This window comes from Oenanthe melanoleuca, chromosome 4 (genome assembly GCF_029582105.1).
Source record: "Oenanthe melanoleuca isolate GR-GAL-2019-014 chromosome 4, OMel1.0, whole genome shotgun sequence".
Lineage (NCBI taxonomy): Eukaryota > Metazoa > Chordata > Aves > Passeriformes > Muscicapidae > Oenanthe > Oenanthe melanoleuca.
The window spans coordinates 57180034-57198385 of NC_079337.1; the positions used below are offsets into that span (position 1 = coordinate 57180034).

General features: G+C 37.6%; 1 protein-coding gene across 1 annotated transcript; it reads left to right on the forward strand.

Annotated features, from left to right (window-relative positions):
* The first annotated feature begins 1 nt into the window (after window position 1).
* On the forward strand, window positions 2–17477 carry ZBTB49 (zinc finger and BTB domain containing 49). Its single transcript, XM_056490358.1, has 8 exons — window positions 2–64; window positions 1376–1549; window positions 3500–4608; window positions 9991–10037; window positions 13109–13182; window positions 13926–14008; window positions 14096–14257; window positions 16165–17477. The coding sequence occupies exons 2-8, from the start codon at window positions 1398–1400 to the stop codon at window positions 16809–16811; spliced, it is 2274 nt and encodes a 757-aa protein (XP_056346333.1). The 5' UTR covers window positions 2–64; window positions 1376–1397; the 3' UTR covers window positions 16812–17477.
* Window positions 17478–18352: the final 875 nt, after the last annotated feature.

Here is an 18352-nt window from a genome sequence, read left to right on the forward strand (position 1 = left end):
AGGGGAGGGAGCGGCGGCGGAAGCGGCCGCTGGCGGGGATGGAGCTGGGAGGTGGCCGCAGCCGGTAAGCGCTGGGCTGGGCAGGGCCGGCTGCTGCCCTTCGGGCGCTGTCCCGCCCGTGCCGGGCCGCGCCGCGTTCCCCCGCCCGGGGCTGTGTGTCCGTGTGCTCCTCGCCCTGTCCCCGGGCAGAGCCGGCCCGCAAAGAGGCAAACCCTGCCTCTGCCCCCTTCTCCTCCAGCCTGGGCTCTGCCCGGCACGGCTGAGGGCAGCTGAACCGTGCACAGCGGCTGTGCCGGAGGGGATCCCCTGCCCGGGAGCGCTCCCCGGGCGGACACACGCACCTGATGGATGAGAGGCAGTTCACTGTCAAAGTAATTGCAGGATGCCGTTGTGGGAGATGTTCACAGAGAAAGCAAATTTATGTGCTTTCTTTATTTTAAAGCCTGGTCAAAACATGATAAGCATTAATAGAGAAAAAGCGCAATATAACAGCCCGCCCATGTAATACAGCAGGAGGCAGGGTATCACAGAGTAAAGCAGGGTAAATTAATATGTGGAGCCCTTGTCATTCATCTCAGATTTGAGAATGGGGTGACCGCTGTCTGGTCATGCTTAACAGAAAGTGGTTTTCTTCTTCATTCCTTAGAATAGGAAGGTTTTCCTCCTTCATTCCTAGTTAGAAGACTAGAAATTCTGATTGTCCTAATAGTTGGAGTTGTCATATTTACAAGCTCACAGGGGAAGCATTACATCCTTGTTAGGAAAAAAATTAAATAAGTATAGAATTCAATGTAAATGTGTTGTGTTGGAATGTGACTTTTCAGCCTGTTAAGAGGGGATTTTTTTTTGTTTAGATATTACTTTGTATTGAAAACAATACCATCCTAATTTTTCTGATTAATCAGATCCACAGTTGAAACGTACGTAGGTAGAACAGCAGCAAATGTCTCAAATAATAAGAATACTATGTTCTCCCTTTTGAGTTTAGAGGATGAAGAAAATGAGGTTTTCAGCTACAAATGCTACTGATTTTGTACATGTGATGTGTTTTTGCATTAGAATCTAATTCTTGTGGAACTTGTCTAAGTTGGGGTGCATTTTTCGTGGTTATGGAGCTCAGTTTATAGGCAGCACCATTAGATTTTTGCAGATGCTCTTTGTTGTAAGGTTATGTTAAAATATGTGTATTGAGGTGTATCTGTTGGTGAGCAACACTGTGACTCATCTTTAACCAGAAAAATGTCATTAATGATCAAATTGCAGGTAAACTGAAGTCTGTATCCTTTGAAAGCTGAAACACATTGTAAAAATGTTCTTAATATTTTGTATTAATTTAGCAATTTAATACTCACCTTAGCATTTTATGTCATTGTAGGTAATTGGAGTGATTTTCTAGCATGGACACTGTTGCTAGCCACAGCTGTCATCTTCTCCAGCAGCTACATGAGCAGCGCATTCAGGGGCTTCTCTGTGACTGCATGCTGGTGGTGAAGGGTGTCTGCTTCAAAGCACACAAAAATGTTTTAGCTGCTTTCAGTCAATATTTCAGGTATGTGATAGAAAATTCTTCTCTTGGAAACGCCAACTAAATGCCGTTGGCTGAGGTTTTCTCTGAGAAGGGTATTTTTTTTCTGTTGGTCAGAGTGAGTAACTGTTGGCAGTATAAGGAGAAAAGGAAAATTGTCCAGAGATAAATCTGTGTCTAGTATTCATAGTATGCTCTTTGATTTTCACATTTTCTTGATTTACTTGCTTATACTGCTTCATATAATGGATTCTGCATGGACCTGCATTCAGTATTTCACCAGAAAAAGATAACTGCTTACAGGGAACATAGTAGAGTATATGAACAGAGCCAGATAAGGGTTATAATTGATAAAACGTTATCCATTTCCAAATAATGAGACTTGTTTAATCAATCATATTCTAAATAAAATGTAACTATATAGGTTATTAGTGAATCTCTGCATATTCAGATTCTCAGAGACAACAGCTGTGTTTTAAAGTATACAGGTGGCCCATTATGCCACATCACTGCTTTCTTCCCCTTCTGTCCTGCCCTCAATTGTGCCTCCAAATTTTGGAGAGTGCTGCATCTCCCAACTTAGTGTTTTGTATTAGTTATGAGTAAGCTGTTAGATCTGGCAGTTTTTAGACCTTGAAACATCTCTAAAGCTTGACTGCTAATTCATTTGTAAGAAACCTATTCATATGTTATGATGAGGAAAAAATATAAGAGGTCCCTTTTTGTCCTCTAGTGGTGTAGTGCTGATGAAGTGCAATTATGCTCAAAGACCAAATTTCTAAAGTAGTTAAAAAGAACTAAGAACTCCTATTCAAATTCAATAGGATATAAGTGGTTAATTAATTTAGGCTCTCAACCCAGATCTGTTCATTATAGTTCTGATTTTAATTTAGATAGGATGGTCTAGATTTGTAAAATAATTTGGATGTGGGCACTGGCTTCAGAGTATATCCTGCATTTCTAAAGTTTCAGCATAGACTCACATTTTCTTAAGATTTAGAGCTCAGTGATATCATGCCCACCTTTAAACAAAACCAAATTTGAAATTTAGCCCACAAAGAGAAACCATCAAATTTGGGGCATTTTTTAGAGTAGGAAAGTAACTACATGAGTGACCTGACACCATTTATATGTCATTTTTTACTGTGGAAGTATCAGGATTTTAATGGAAAGGTATAAAGTTCTTGACTGAGAGAGAATATGAACCCACTTGATCTAGGACTGCTTGTGCATGTGAAGAACTACATCTCTGATGCTGAGAATACTTTACATCAAATAGTAAGAACTTTTGTGAATTCGTTCACTTTAAGGATTCAGTGACAATGTAGTGGGTATTGGTTGCACGGCTGTTTTAAGATTATGTACCTGTACTCTTCATTATTCTTTTACTTGGTTCTTATCCAGTAAGAAAAAAAAACAGTAAAAAAAAGTATCTTTTTTGATATGAGAGAATAAATTGAAAATAATGTCATCTTCTTGTTTAATATTGCTGTCCTCTTGTGTGTTTGTGGAGAAAGAACTAATGCTAAGAACTTTGATAGGCTTACTGATTGAGTTCAATGGACAAGCTCAGTTGCCAGAGGAGAAGAGTTTAGCTGACTTTGAGGTCTATCTTCTCCATTTTGCTAGAAAATTTCTTATGTCCTGTTTGATTTGCCATGATGAAAGGAGAAAAACCATTCTGAGTCAACTAGTTCTGCAAATTGTCCATAAATATACCACTACACCTACTATGTGAAGAAGGTTGGATAAGAAACCACAAGCATAGGGTGTTAATTGAAAACATAAAAAATACAGAATTGAAGTTAGATGAATGATCATTTACTTTGATTTATACTAGCAATCTAGGTAAGGCTTTAGAGTACAAACTTGTTTCATACCAAGCAGCCTATGTGAGATGCATGTATGTTTTTCTTATTGAAGTGTTAGTGAATTATTTGTGTTTGTACTTGAATATTTACCTTATTTTATCAGGACCCTTTTCCAGAATTCTTCAGGCCAGAAGAATGATGTGTTTCACTTGGACATTAAAAATGTAGGTGGCATAGGCCAGATCCTGGACTTCATGTACACCTCCCACCTGGATCTTAGTCAGGACAATGTACAAGCTATGCTGGACATTGCACAGTGCCTCCAAGTGCAAAATGTGCTGAACATTTGCCACACCTTTTTAAAGTCTTCCACAGCTGTGGAGCAGGCAGGCAGCATGCCGTGTAATAGTGTATTTTCACTGCAGAACACCTTGGGTACAGATACCAGCTGTGCCAGTGACAGCTATGGGACAAACCTACTGCCTGAGTGCTCAGCTGACGCACAAACTAACAAAGCCTTGCCTGAGCACCACTCACACACTTCACAGTCTGTTAGTGTGCACACTCCATCATCAAGTGATGGACAGAAACCAGCACAGGATTCCTTAGATGGCAACTGCACAGAGCTTCCATTTAAGCAACCAAATTACTACTACAAACTACGCAACTTTTACAGCAAACAGTTCTATAAACAAAACGCTTGCTCTGATCACGAGAGAGGAGCAGAACCATCCTTTTCTTACAGCACATCCACAGAAATAAACACAGGGGAGAATAATTCTTGCGCTGTCAATCACTCTGAGTGTATTCTGGAAACCTCTGATCATTTACCATCAAACTTTCTGGTTCAGTCTGCAAGTGAAGCTGCTCCAGAGCAAAATGCAGAGAGCACAGGTATGCAGCCCACCAGACAGATGCGGCTGAAAAAGGCAATACACCTCAAAAAGTTAAATTTTCTAAGATCTCAGAAATCTGCAGAGCAGCCACCTGAGCCCCAAAGAGATGACAGCAGAATAACAGAAGTAATTGAACCTGTAAATGAAAGTACCATGGACACGACAGATGTTAGAGTCAGTGATGAAAAAGAAGTGGAAGACTTAGTGAATTCAGAGAATTTTGAACAAACCGTTGAAGTGGAAAGATCTGAAGGTCCTTTGGAACAAGAAGGACAATCACAGACTCTTCAGTCACAGAAACAATATACTTGTGAGTTATGTGGGAAGGCTTTCAAACATCCAAGCAATTTGGAGCTTCATAAAAGGTCTCACACAGGTACAGTTATCAGTTACTGCAGACCAGATAGTTTAATTGCAGAGAATATCTTGCCATACCTCTTGATTCAGAGATGCTGGTTAAGGGTCTACTTTCAAAAGGCTGTGGTTTGTTTGTTTTGTTTTTTTTTTATTGGATAATCCTACAGGAATAAAGAACTGCAATACTGGGTTTTGCTGGGAGTTGTAGAAAAGATTTCTCATTTGTATTTGGGGTTTTGGCTGATTTTTCAAAGAACATTATGTGAATTCGATGAAAATTAAATTCTGATGAAAATTTTGTAGGTAAGTAATTTCTAGTCAGTTTGTCAGGTGGCCTGGATGTTTGAGCCAGATGACAATAAAAGGTGTAAACAAATAAAAGGTACTATAAGTATACTAGAATACCTCTGTTCTCTCTAGTCATATATTCATTGTAAGATACAGGTGACTGGGGCTTGGTAGTAATTTTTTTTAACCTGTAGAAATATGTAGAAATTAAAGAAAAACTTTAATTTTGTTTACCTAGAGAGTAAGGCTCTCACAGGCTGCAGAGTAAAAGGGCATTTTGAATTAATTTACTTTGTTTTAAAAATTCACCGGTAATATTTTTAAACCTAACGTAGATTTATTTCTGAGTATCTTTTTATTTTAGTGAAAAACAAGACCTAGTTTAACTTCAAATTAATTAATTGGTCTGTTCAATTTAACCAGCATGTCTTATTATTAGATATGCTTCTTTAGAGAGTTTTAAAGAATTACCTTGGTTAGGCAGGTAACCATTGATTCATAGTCCTTGAGACAGTATTACTCCTGGTTAAGCTGTTGAATATTTTTTGCTTTTCTTTCTCCTGTATTGTATTAAATATACAAATGCATCTCTCTCAATCTTGTCAAATAAACACTGCTTTGGAAATCATCACACATGTACTGGTACTTTGACACTAAATATGAAAATCTTAACAGAGTTAATTTATTAATATATATTAATAAATATTAATATAATGAGTTTATTTTGTTAACTGATTCTTAGAATTGAAAGTCTATTTTTCTATTTTATTCATAGAAAATTTTTCCCAGAACCTGAAAATGTGAGCATTATTCATTAGCTTCCTGAAGTTTTCAATTGTTAGCTTTAACTGCTTCTGTATGTTCATGTTTCTGATACTTTTTTTAAAATTTGTTATCCTGTGAGAGAGTTGCATATGCCTCTTACCTAGATCCTCTTTTTGCCATTTTTTTTTTTAATCTTATCATCTGGTTTGAGCTGGTATCAAATAAATGATCAGATAGAAGGCAAGAGCATCTAGAAAAGTCCCAGCTAAGGGAGAAACTGCAGCAACATGTCAGTTTGTGCTGGAGAGACCCCAGGATTCAGGAATTCTCTGCTGCTTTTCACACACCATCTTCTAGTAGTTTTCAAAAATTCCAGACTTGAATGCTAGTTAATAAAGCGCTAGAATTCTTCTATGGATGTGGTAAGATGACGAAAGTGTAAGAGCCTAAGTTTAACAAATAATAAGCACATCAAAGGATGGAAAAACTGAGGCAAGGATATGAGTAGAAATGCCTGTTTGCTTCCCTGTTATTTTTGGGAATTATTCCCTGTTATTTCCCTGTTATTCATGTTAATTTATTTTTAAATACCCAACTAGTGCAAAAAGGGTGTTTGGAAAATTGCAGTTGGTAGTGAGTAGAATGTTGATATTGGAAGACTTGTAGCGGAAGGTACAGGGCACATTTGTATTGTTACTGTTAGGTACATTGGTAGTTAAGTAATGCAAGTGTGTGCTAAAAGCCATTTCTATTCATCTTCCTCTTCAGAAAGCATAGCAGATTGCTAATTAATCAATTGTATTAAAAACATTCATTTTCTAGAGCTAAGCAAAAGGGTTAGCAGGCATTTAAGTATTAGAGTGGTCACTGAAAACCCTCCCAATACAGCTTTGCTGAAGAGATGGAGAAGGCTGAAATCGATATGCCACACAGGCAAACCTGTTTCTAACCCAAAAATGACAGTTCTTTCTACACAAGTGCTGTGTTGATCTGGTTGTCACAAAAAAAGCACATGTGAAATTCTCTGTCTCTGTTCCTGAACACTAGAAACTACTAAAGAATTTGCAGGTTAGCATGAGTGCATTGATGAGTTTTCTGTATGAAGGCAGCCAAAGTGTGTTCACCAGTCATTGTACTGGCATGTCTGGTTATTTTAATTGTATTGCTCATGGACATTTAAAGGAAACTGTAAACAGCTTACTTTACTGACTTTGGTTGATTTTGGCTGAATGTTATAATTAATTTGTTCTTTATTATTATATTGACTGGTCTGAAAAAAAAGGAAGCAAGTATATCTTTTATATAGTCCATACCTGTCCAGGAGCATCCAGTGGTTTCGTTGGGGCATTTTATATATTTTCAGGGAACATCTCAAAAGAACAACCCAAAACAAACTCAGGCCAATGGGAAGAGCCATGTAATGTATTGTTGATCCTCAACCTTTTCATTCAGAGTTTTGCTCCAGCAACTTCCAGCATTCCTTGCCTTAGTGAATACAGCTCCTCACCTTTGTGATCTCATCAGGAACATCACTTCTGCCTTCATGCCATTCTACTCTGGAGCTGACACAACACTGCTCTGACAACTGTTGTGTACTTCACCTCTTCTTGTAGAATGTTGAACTGAAGATAGAAAGCACAAGGTAGCCCAAGGGTTCAAAAGTGAAGTCCCCTGGATTAAGCACCATCTAAATTGTATTTAGTTACTACTTTTCCCCAGTTTCCCTCTGTTGCTGTTGATCCAGCCATAGACCCCACTATTGTGTACTTTATCTTCTTGCAGGGTATTGAACAAGAAGGATACAATCCTGGTGTTCTCAAAGGATGCTTTTGGTTTGGAATTTATTGACAGTTGTATAATCATAGAATAATTTAGATTGGTATGGATCTCCTGATGTAATCTGCTCCAGTTTCCTGCTCAAGACACATCAAATTAGATTGAGTTGTTTTGCTCATGACCTTGTGTAGTGAAAATTTTGGACATCTCCAGAGACAGTTTCCACAGCCTCTCCAGACAATCACTCCCAGTGTCTGACCACCCTCGTGGGGTAAAAGATTATTTTTATATATCTAATTGGAATTTGTCTTGATCAAATTTGTGTCTGTCACCTCTTGTCCTAAGACTGAGTACCAGGAACAGTCGACTTGCATCTGCCTTTCCATGCTGCGTTACTGTAGATGGCAGGAAGATTTCCTGTTTGCTTTCTTTTCTTGGGGCTCCAGATACTGTCTCACCGGTGTTAGGCAGAGAAGAATTTTCAGCTTATTAGCTACATTCTTACTAATGCACCCCCAGGTACAGTGGGGCTAATTGCTTCAGAGCAGTAGGTTACTTGATAAGCTCACTGGTTTGGAATTCTACACAAGTGCAAAATTATTCTCCAAAAACTGATATGATGTTTCTTTTTTTTAAAAAAAAACAAAAAAAACCCAACCCTGTTTGTTTTATCTTTATCTTGGGGAAAAAACCTCCAATTCTTTATCCATCAGTACATTTAGAATGAGGCTGCATGCAGCCTAGAGTAATAGTTTGGAGAAATTTGAGCTTTCAATTCATTCCCTCTACCTCTAGTCATTTCAGAGTGGATTGATTCCTGTTCAGATACTATTCTTCAGATCTCCAGTAATTTTTTTTTGTATAGTTAATTTCTGCAATTGTTTACCAGTGTTTTTTATCCTCCATTTTCTATTATCTTGAATTTTTTATGGCTTTCAGAATCCTTCCTAGTTGCTACAGATCTGGCTCCCTGTTGGTTTCATTTGTATTTGTGTTGTCAGTATCAAAATTTTTAGTGTTTTGAAAGTTTAAAGCCATAATGAAATCAAGCCTCAGTGCTCTTTATAGTTGAGTGACTTTATAGTTGATTTACTAGTTTCATAATTTTTATCTTTAATTGAAGGAAAGCTTTTTTAAAACTGCCAGATTTCCATTCTTCCTTGAGTAGACAAAGCCTCAAGCTGTCAGACTAACTGCAAGGTTTCAATCTGTGAAGTAACATAACTGCATGTTTACTCTGTGTTTTAAAATCTAAAGAGAATTGCATTTAGTCCTTGATCCTAAAATATGTTGGAAGAACTTCTGTATTTGGCAGGAGGAAAGGAAAATGGAATTCCCACATCTGGATGTGGTGGATGTTGTTTGTAACATTTCCAAGGATGGAGGAAAAATATTGATGCAGAAAATACTTAATGGAAGAGAAGCCCAGAGGTGTTCTGTAAAGGCGGTAAAATTAAAATTAAAGAAGTAAATAAAAATCTTTGGACAGATTTCTTAATCATGACCAAAATGAAACACAGTGTAATATTGCCTTTGGAAATATTCTGTTTTCAAATCACATGGATTTACACTAGTTTTGTTGCCCTGCACATGTGGGACAGATTACAAATGTCCTTTAAATGTGCAGTTAGACTCATGGAAGATGATGATACATGTGACTGTCATTGAATCAATGGTATTTGAGCATCATTTTTGTTTTCAAAATTCTAAAAGATACACATAAAATTTTATCAACAGTATAAAAACTAGGAAACCAAGAACTAAGCAGGGGAAATTAAAAAACACCTTTATGAAATACTATAGAGGAGAAAAAGTTATTACAAAAACATATTTGTCTTAAATTAACAGCAAGAGAATTGAAGTGCTGTACAGTCACTTTCTAGATTGAGAGGCAAGTTATTTTGAAAAGCTAAAATGGGCTGCACCAGTTTTTAGTAAAGCTGCCAGTCTGTTTTTGTGGATTCAAGGATAACAGTTTTACAGGTGTTTTTTTATGTATAAATTCAGAATTTTGGAGCAAAGTACTTGGGTAATCTTCAGGTACTTTTGTATATGATGAGACTTTGAAGGCAAATATGTAATTTCTGCAAGTGAATGGCTGTGTGCTGAGCAGAGATGTTTGGAAGACATGAAAATCAAAAACCACAATTCCTCTAAATTAGCTTCCCTTCATTCCTCATTCTTTTTAATAATGGGTCTCTGTGCAAGGGAAAAAACAGGTGCCCTTGCCATCACTGTTGTTGTTGGGCCTTGTCATCTATTCTGTTCTTCCTGGTGGTATGATGCTTTCATTTCAAATCAAAAGTATTTTAAAAATATTAAAACCTGCACCCATTTATATCAAAACTCTTCTACTTGTCTTGAAAGATAAATTCTGTGCAAGTCTGCCTTACAAACTTAGTAGTAAAAGGTGTATTTCCCTCTTGAATTTCCCCTTAAATACATGGGTAAGTGTTCTTTTGGGGATATTTTTTACTCTTGCATTACATGTTTTAAAAGGAAGTTTACCAATTTTAAACATTTCTGTTCTACTGCAACAATTAGAAGTTCTGTGTTCTGTTTCTTCTTTTAGGTGAGAAACCTTTTGAATGTAACATTTGTGGGAAACACTTCTCACAGGTGGGAATATTTTATATATTATGGTACTTACACTTGAAATGTGTCGATTCTAATAATCCTGAGTTTAAGATTAGATGGGGTTTTTTGTTCAAAGACAGAATTCACTTTAGGGATAAATTATTAAAATGTCTTATTTGAAAATAACATGTTGAATGTTTTAGATTTCTTAGATGCATTCTATGTCTTTGATTCTGTCTGCTCTCAGTAGATTTGTTAAGTATTTTACCTTCAAATGAATGTTTAAGTATACAAAGCCACAGCTATGTTTGAAGTACAAAGAACATTCCTTTCCAAACTGTTCTTTTGTTTTATGCTTAGAGGTATGTTGTGAATAGCATTTTTACAGTGTCTGAAAAAAGTGCAGGATCAAGTTTTATTATAATGTTGTGTTCACTATACAGTTTCATCTTTCTAAATGACATAAATTATTAATTAGATTTGAGTCAGATAAAAAAAAATAGTATCCATATAATTTGGCTTAGTTTCTTTCAGTGAGAATGTCACCGCCTGTCTGAAGTGGTAAAACTCAGCTATGATTTTAAAAAAACTTCTTGTGAAACTCCATACTTACATACAGGACCTAAGTTTTTACTGCTTTATTTGTAGTGTTTGTTTCCTGTTCTGGGTACAACAATTAATTTGTATTTCTACAAATTTGGTGTCTAGTTGTCTCACATTTCCAAAATGTCTATTTCCTTTCTGATTTTGTGGTTGAGATGTGCACATGTAAGTACAGCAGTCAATGAACAGGTGTGCATATTTTTATACTAAGATTACATAATTATTATCAAATAGGTTTGGCATTTCTTATGGGTCCTGGTTCAAGAATTAGAGCTATGCTGCAAATAATATTCCACTGAGCAGAAAGTAAGATGCAAGGATAATTACTATCTACTTTTTCTTAAAATAGCGTCTCCAGTCTTGTCCTTTATCTTCTCTGTCTGCAGGCACAGAAATAGAAACACTTTTCTTATTAAAGCCTTCATGTTCTGTGCCTTTGAGACAGTGCAGCTGTTGGGCCTGGTGGGATGTCTGCTCCTGCTGGATGTAGCTGATGTGCCCTGTGTTGGAATGTGGAGCAGAAAATGAAAGAAGTAGGGGAAATTGATGTGGGAACTCATAGCTGAGAACAAACAGCTTTAAAAGTCTTTGATTTTTTGAGGAAAACTTTCGTTTTTTACTCCAAGCCTGCATCTTCCCTTACTGCTTGTACACAGCTTGTTGTGATGTGAACCCTCTCTGGATGGTGATCCAGGATATTGTGTTTTTCCTCCTCCTGAAGAGATTCTTTGGAGCCCATGTCCATGAGTTGCTTCACTTTGAAAGCTTGCCATTTACAGGAGAACTAAGTCTGGTGTGTCTCTTTGGTCTCCAAATTTGTGAGGAGGTCCATCTGACCATTTAGAGGATTCTTCTGAGCATTTTTTGTTCTTGCACTGAAATGCAAGCAGAAGTCCCCTTAGGTTTTTTTTCACTGGGATGGCATGTGATGCTTTAACCAAGGTTGTGTGCCAGCTTCAGAAAGAATAGAAGTTAATGATGTTTTTGCTGCTTTTGTCTTAGCACAGTTAGTAGGCTTTGCTCTTGTTAGGAGGAAAGCACATAGGCTTATAATAAAAAAAACAGATCTACTCGCTGCTTTCTGTAAAATGTTTTTATTCTTACTTAATGTGCCTTTGTGGGAACTGCTTCAAAATAGTTGTTGCACTTCAAATTCACCCTCTGTCTTTATCTGGAATAACTTTCAAAGGCCCATGATAGAGTTTGTTTCTGACATGGATAGAAGTAAAGGTTCTGTCATTTTTTCTATGTGTTTTTCTAAAATGCACTGTCGCATAAAATCCCTTGTCTTTCAAAAGCAAAAATTGTTCCATGGTTCATCTTCTTTTTCCTCAGAAATGAGTATCAAACGCCTTTCTTTGAGTGGACTTCAGTATTAGAAAGTTTGGCCTTAGAAAAACAGTTGTTCAGTCACACTGTTGTCTGAAAAGATGTACCAGGGTTAAAGAAAGCTCTTGCAGGTTTAAACATTGATCCATTTGATACTGTCCTCTGTGTGTGTGTCTGCAGTACTTGAGTTCTGGTATATTATCCAGTCTGATTACAGTGACGGATCATAACAGGTAATTTATTATTTAAATGAGTCAGAAGGAATTAATCTTACTGTGACTGATGAGGATGATAATCTTTGCATCCCAAATTCTCTTTCCTGATGTAAAGAACTTGATGTTTCCTTAGTTAAATAAAAACCAGGCAATTGTCAGTCAACAGTCCACTGACTGTGGAAGTGTGCATAATGTATGTAACATCTGCAGCTCTTCTGCAAGGTGTGTCTTGTGGTTTGAGAGCTGGACTCAGTGGAGTAGCCATTCACAAGGACCAGTGGCTTTAAAACTTTCAAAAAAAGTTGGACTCAGTAAGAAGGTTTTATGTAGTCATTATCTGGTTTGCTGACCAGATTAGCATGAGTTTTAGAGGATTGAGAGAGGAAAGATATGTATTAGCAGTAGTCCTATTTGTTCTTTTCTGTACTTCCTGCTCTATTTTGATGTGAGTAAATAATTTCAGGTTTGAGTATTTTATGGATAGAAAAATTCTCACCCTGTTCTTTTCTTTTTAATCACCTGGTGAATTCAGACATCCTTGTGTAACAATATTTTATTTGTAGGACAGGGAAAGTGAGACTAACATGAACCATATTGCTAGTAAGTTAGTAAGTTTTCTTTTTCACTGCATTCTAGATAGTGTAATTTTCATTTATAATTGGATCTACTTTAAATTATAGGTCTTTCTTTTCTCTTAGTATTTGATTTCAGGCTTCTTGTTCTTATTTTTTCCCCTATTTCTCTTCTTCTCAATGGATAATTGCATATATAAACAATTTGATGTCGAAGTACATGGTAGTCTGTCTTTACTAGATAAGAATGCTTGAGTTCTTACATGCTTTGTAGTCTACACTGCCTCAGAAGTAGGAATAAAAAGCCAGTCTCATAGTTGCCATCATTGGTTTTTTAATCTGTACACAACATCAGGCAAGCTGAATTTAAATGCTGAAATTGCTCTCCCTTCAGGCAGGTAATCTCCAGACACATTTACGTCGACATTCTGGTGAGAAGCCATACATTTGTGAAATCTGTGGGAAAAGGTGAGTAGAATTGTTCATCTTAGTAAAATTAACATGAAAAAATTTGTTTTCTGCTAATCTTCATGATCAACTGCAGGCCAAGAGCTAAGGCAGCATGCTGCTCAATTGTCTTTAGAAGACACTGGGTTTAAATGTGTGCTGATGGGATTAAAATACATAAACGTTTGCAGTTGACTTGTTTTAAGATAATTGTGTCACCAGGGCTTGTGGTCTAAATTTTTTGTATATTAAGAATATCATTGAGTGTATTATTATTGTGTTATATGTGTATGTGTTATAATGTTGTATGTATTGTGTTGTATTTTGTTGTGTGTATTTTGAACAGAGTGTGTTACAATAAATCATGCAGATTTTTACCTTTCCCCCACGTTTTTCCATTACTTTTTTTTTTTTTTTACATTTTATGGAGTTCTGAAGTATGAGAAATTTGACAAATTTAAACAAAGCATTAAATAATTCTGCTAGCTAACAGGAGACAGAAAATACACTAATGCAAAAATAGCATAAAATGCAAAATTAATTAGTAATATTAATGGTAAAATTTTTTTGGAGTTTATTTCCTAGCATAAATTTAATTGGACATAGTTTAAGAATGTTTTCTTAATTGCATCCATTTATCTGTGGTTTTGGTCTTAGTCTTTATTCAGAACATCAGGCATACATTTAAGCCAATTTCCATATGATAGTTTAGGGAAATGAGGGCCTCATAAAGGCACTAATTTGGTTTCTGTGTTGTGTTACAGATTTGCTGCTTCTGGTGATGTTCAGCGTCATATAATTATTCATTCTGGAGAAAAGCCTCACCTGTGTGATATCTGTGGCAGAGGTGTGTAAGAACAAAGTTTCTGCCTTGGGTTTTCTGTCTGAAAAGTGAAGAGTCATTTTGATCTCATAGTCTGTCATATTTTTGTAGGTTTCAGTAACTTCAGTAACTTAAAGGAGCACAAAAAGACTCATACAGCAGATAAAGTATTCACCTGTGATGAATGTGGGAAGTCATTTAATATGCAACGAAAATTGGTAAAGCACAGGATAAGGCACACTGGAGAGAGACCGTACAGCTGTTCAGCTTGTGGTAAGGTTCACTGTGCATTGCTTGGTTGTGTCTTTGCTTTTCAAATGATAAGTAAAAGTTCCTCTGTCAGCAGAATAACAATTAATCAAAACTGTTTTAAATGGAAATACCTTGTGGAAGTCAATCACAAAATTTTCTGTCTTGCATGCTTTATAGTCTTTCATTTGGTGTAATAAACTTCATTTCTCTTAAGTTTAAAAGAGGATTTCAGTTGAAAATTAGAGAAAGGAAGTAAGAGGAATCAACATTGTATATTTGCTAAAGAGCTGCTCATAGTAGCTGCTTCAAAAACAGATTTATTTTCAGAATAGTCCTTTCTGATGTAAAGTTAGGTTTGACATCACTTGGCTATTGATGGGGCCTTTTTCTTCCAAATGCATACTATTTGATTTTAACTGCATTCACCCACAGAGTTTAATAATAACAACCTTTTCTTACTTTGCTTCGGCCTCTGGAATAAAATCAAAACTTGATCAGTATTTAAAACACCCATTTTCAAAATCTTTTAGGCATTCTGCCAGGAGGTCTGAAAATGGCTTTTAATCGGGGTCCATTCTGATCTTATAGGTTACTTAGCATCCTGCACAGTATTTTATTTTTTTTTTGCCATTATGTGCTATTTTGACAGAATTTCATTCAAGGAATCAGCTTTGGAGAGAGGGCAGCTTCATGTGTTCAAATCCAGCTGCAGTATGTTTTATTTTCACTGTCTTAAGGCACAGGAAAAAGCCAATGTTATCAGGAGGCCTTGCATCAGGATGAGGAAATAGATACACAGGTTACGAAAGAAAAACAATCTGTTGTGTTGCTGTCATTAAACAGGCTTGTTTTCATTCTGTCTTATAGTGGTCTTTTGAATATTTTTTATTTTAGCCAAGTCATCTTATTCTGAAAAGGCAAAAATTGTGCAAAGAGGATCTGATGAAGCATTAAGAAATCATTCACGCTATGCAAAATATCCAGATGTATTACTCCAGTAATTTTTAGTCTTATCATTACTATTTGATGTCTGTTCTGAAGAGAAATCCGTTAGCAAAATAAAAACTATGCTGCTAAAAATTAAGACTGCAGTTTTATTGGGCAGTAATTTAACATGATTTGTTTTAGTTGGTATCTCTCCTTGCAAAATAAATGAGAAAGAAGTCACAAGCTGACTTCTGCTGTTTTAAAGAAAGTGAAGGTGTCTGAGTCATGTGGCAATTCTGGAAATCAATTCTCTCTTTTTCCTTTTGTTCTTCTACACTTTGCCTTGGTTCGGCCTCAGACTCCTTTCTTAGCAGTACGGTGATTGAGCTTATTTGAGTCTTTAGCTTTGAAGATAGACAAACAGTTGAATATTTTTCTGTATTCTATTATTTGCAGCAATAAAAATTACAGTTCTCACACATTCTCTGGCTAGAATATAAAAAAGGTCTGCTGCATCTTGTTAGCCTAAAGTTAACAAAAAAGCTAATTTTGTCAGCAGTTTGAGCATAGTTCCTTGTTAATGAACAAACCATTTCTTTCTATGATGCAGCTCTCATTGGAAGAATATATTTAGAAGCTTGTCAGCATGCTGTTTTTCCAGACAGACAAATTGATAGTTTAATTTTTTTTCTCTCCATGAAGATTGAGACAAAGTGAGAGCACTCACAGCTTTCAAGTACTAATGGATATTCCTGTCTCTGGAGACAAAAGCTAAACTCACTCATTGGGAAACACAAGTTAGAAAATCAGATCAAGAAGAAGAAACAAATCAATGGAGTTGTAAAAATAGATGAAGTTTGTTTGAACCTAGATTTGAACCTTGTTTGTTGTAGATAAATGATGGGACACACGACACCTTATCGCTCGGTAGTTTGTGTCACTGAAGCGTGTTTATTGCTGGGTTGAGAGCAGTGTCTGAGTGTGTCGCTCGTGTCTGGCAGGGAAGTGCTTTGCGGGCTCGGGGGACCTGCGGCGGCACGTGAGGACGCACACGGGGGAGAAGCCCTACACCTGCGAGACGTGCAGCAAGTGCTTCACCCGCTCGGCCGTGCTGCGGCGGCACCGCAGGATGCACTGCAGGGCCTCCGACCAGGGGCCCGAGGACTTCACCCAGGGCATCGAGTCCTCCGACCTCGACAAGTCCCACAGCTCTGACTCTTTTGGCGCAGAAATGTCTGTGGCGTTGTTGCCGGTGTCTGTTAAATTTCCCATCCATGCAGCTGGAAACTCGGCGGAGTTTGACAGTTCCGCGGACTCTTACTGCAAGCTGCGGTCGATGATGCAGCAGCACGACTCGGGCAGCGCGGAGAAACCGGGCGGGGATGCTGCGAAAGCGCTGAAAGCGCAGGCACAGCCGCCCCCAGCCGCGCCCTACGGGTACACGGCCGCGGGTGCGTCCCCGGCAGAGGAGCCCCTGCCGCCGGAGGGTGTCCCCCTGCCCCGCTCCTCGGCGGCCGCGCTGGACGGCCCCGAGCCCCTGGGCAGCCGGGGCCCCTACAAGAGCAGCGAGGGGCCCTTCTTCTCCAGCATGACCCTCTGGGGCTTGGCCATGAAGACCTTGCAGAACGAAAGTGAACTGGAGCAGTGAGGGCTCAGCTGACCCTTCCAAAACTTCTTAGTGGTTGCAGTTGCTCTGCAGCATAGAGATCACAGAGAGTTTTTAGGGCAGGTAGCTTGGACACTGACAGGAATCCAAGTGCTAATTCCCAGAACCACGTGTAGCCTGCTTTATTTACCCTGCTTCTCAGCAAAGTTTAAATGCACTGTTGGGGACCTTTGTTGTTCTGTGACTGCACTGTGTAGCTCCTGTGTTGTTGCCATGATTTACTAAAATTGCCACCGACTAAATTTTCCATTTAACTTGGAATTTTTTACCTGATAATGGAGAAAAGGATGGCCAGTGTCTAATTTGGTGATATGGGTACAGTTCCAAGTATGGGTCATCAGAGCTGTGTAAGTGTGTAAATATGACAGGAGGAAAATCTTTAACCAATCCCTAGTAAGCCTGAGTTTCAGTAGTGGCTTTCTTACCAGTAGGGTCATTGGTTTACAGGACCTGACTATTGTGATATTAAATTTAAATGTTAAATACTGGGCAATATTTGTGATAGTGCAAAGTAACTGTATATCTAGAAACTTTATTTTTTTACAACAAAAGCTTTTTTTTTAGTATTTTATAAACTATTTTGCACAGCAGATTATTTGTACAGTGAAGACCAAGATCAAGTAATGAATAAAGGGAAATTGTTTTACATTGCTCGATGTATTTTGTCTTTCTGCAAAGGATTTTCAGTAACAGTTTCATCTATTCCAGGTATCCTTACAATGCTAAAGGGGATGCCATCACAAGAAGAGCTGCACTATAAAATAAATGCAATTAATATACCAGTAGGTTGTCTTGTACTTGAATAATAAAAAGCATTGGCTGATTAATGGAATAAATAGACTGTTATAGGATAGAAACATTGCTTAGAAGCCTTTTTCTACTTTGGTGCTTTGGATATTTGCTGCATTTCAAACTGCTTGCTACAGATACATGACATTCTGTTGAAATTTAAAAGAATTCAAAACTTGTTGTTTCATTTCTTGTGTTAACCACCATACGCTACAATTTGGGGCTTCACTTCCATACCTCTTTACTTGGTCCCTGTACCTTCCTGAGATAAAATGAGAGAGTGTTTCTGGCCAGAGTACAGCACACCTTAAAACAAAAGGGGCATCCCATTACACTGAGTCTTAAAAGATACACATTTCTCTCAATAGTCATTTAATGTTATGAAAAGGTTTTTTACTACATTAACAGACCAGTTTAAAAAAAAATTAGCTGCACTAGAGAGCAAATTGGGATTTTTTTTCCCACCTCTTTCTTGTAGTGCACAAATACTAGAAAATTTAAAACCACTATTTTTCCAGCCAGTGAAGTCAAAACACAAAAGCTTTTGCAGGTTGTTAAAAATAGCACATAGTCCAGCTGAACACAGTCCCACACGGATTAAGCAGGGAACACTATATATGTGAACCCTTAGCCCTCCCCTCACTTTTTGCTTTTTGCATTATTTGCTTTGGAGCACTGCAGTTCCCTGTGGGAATTGCCCATGTGGCATTCCACAGCCCAGGTATTGCAGTTCT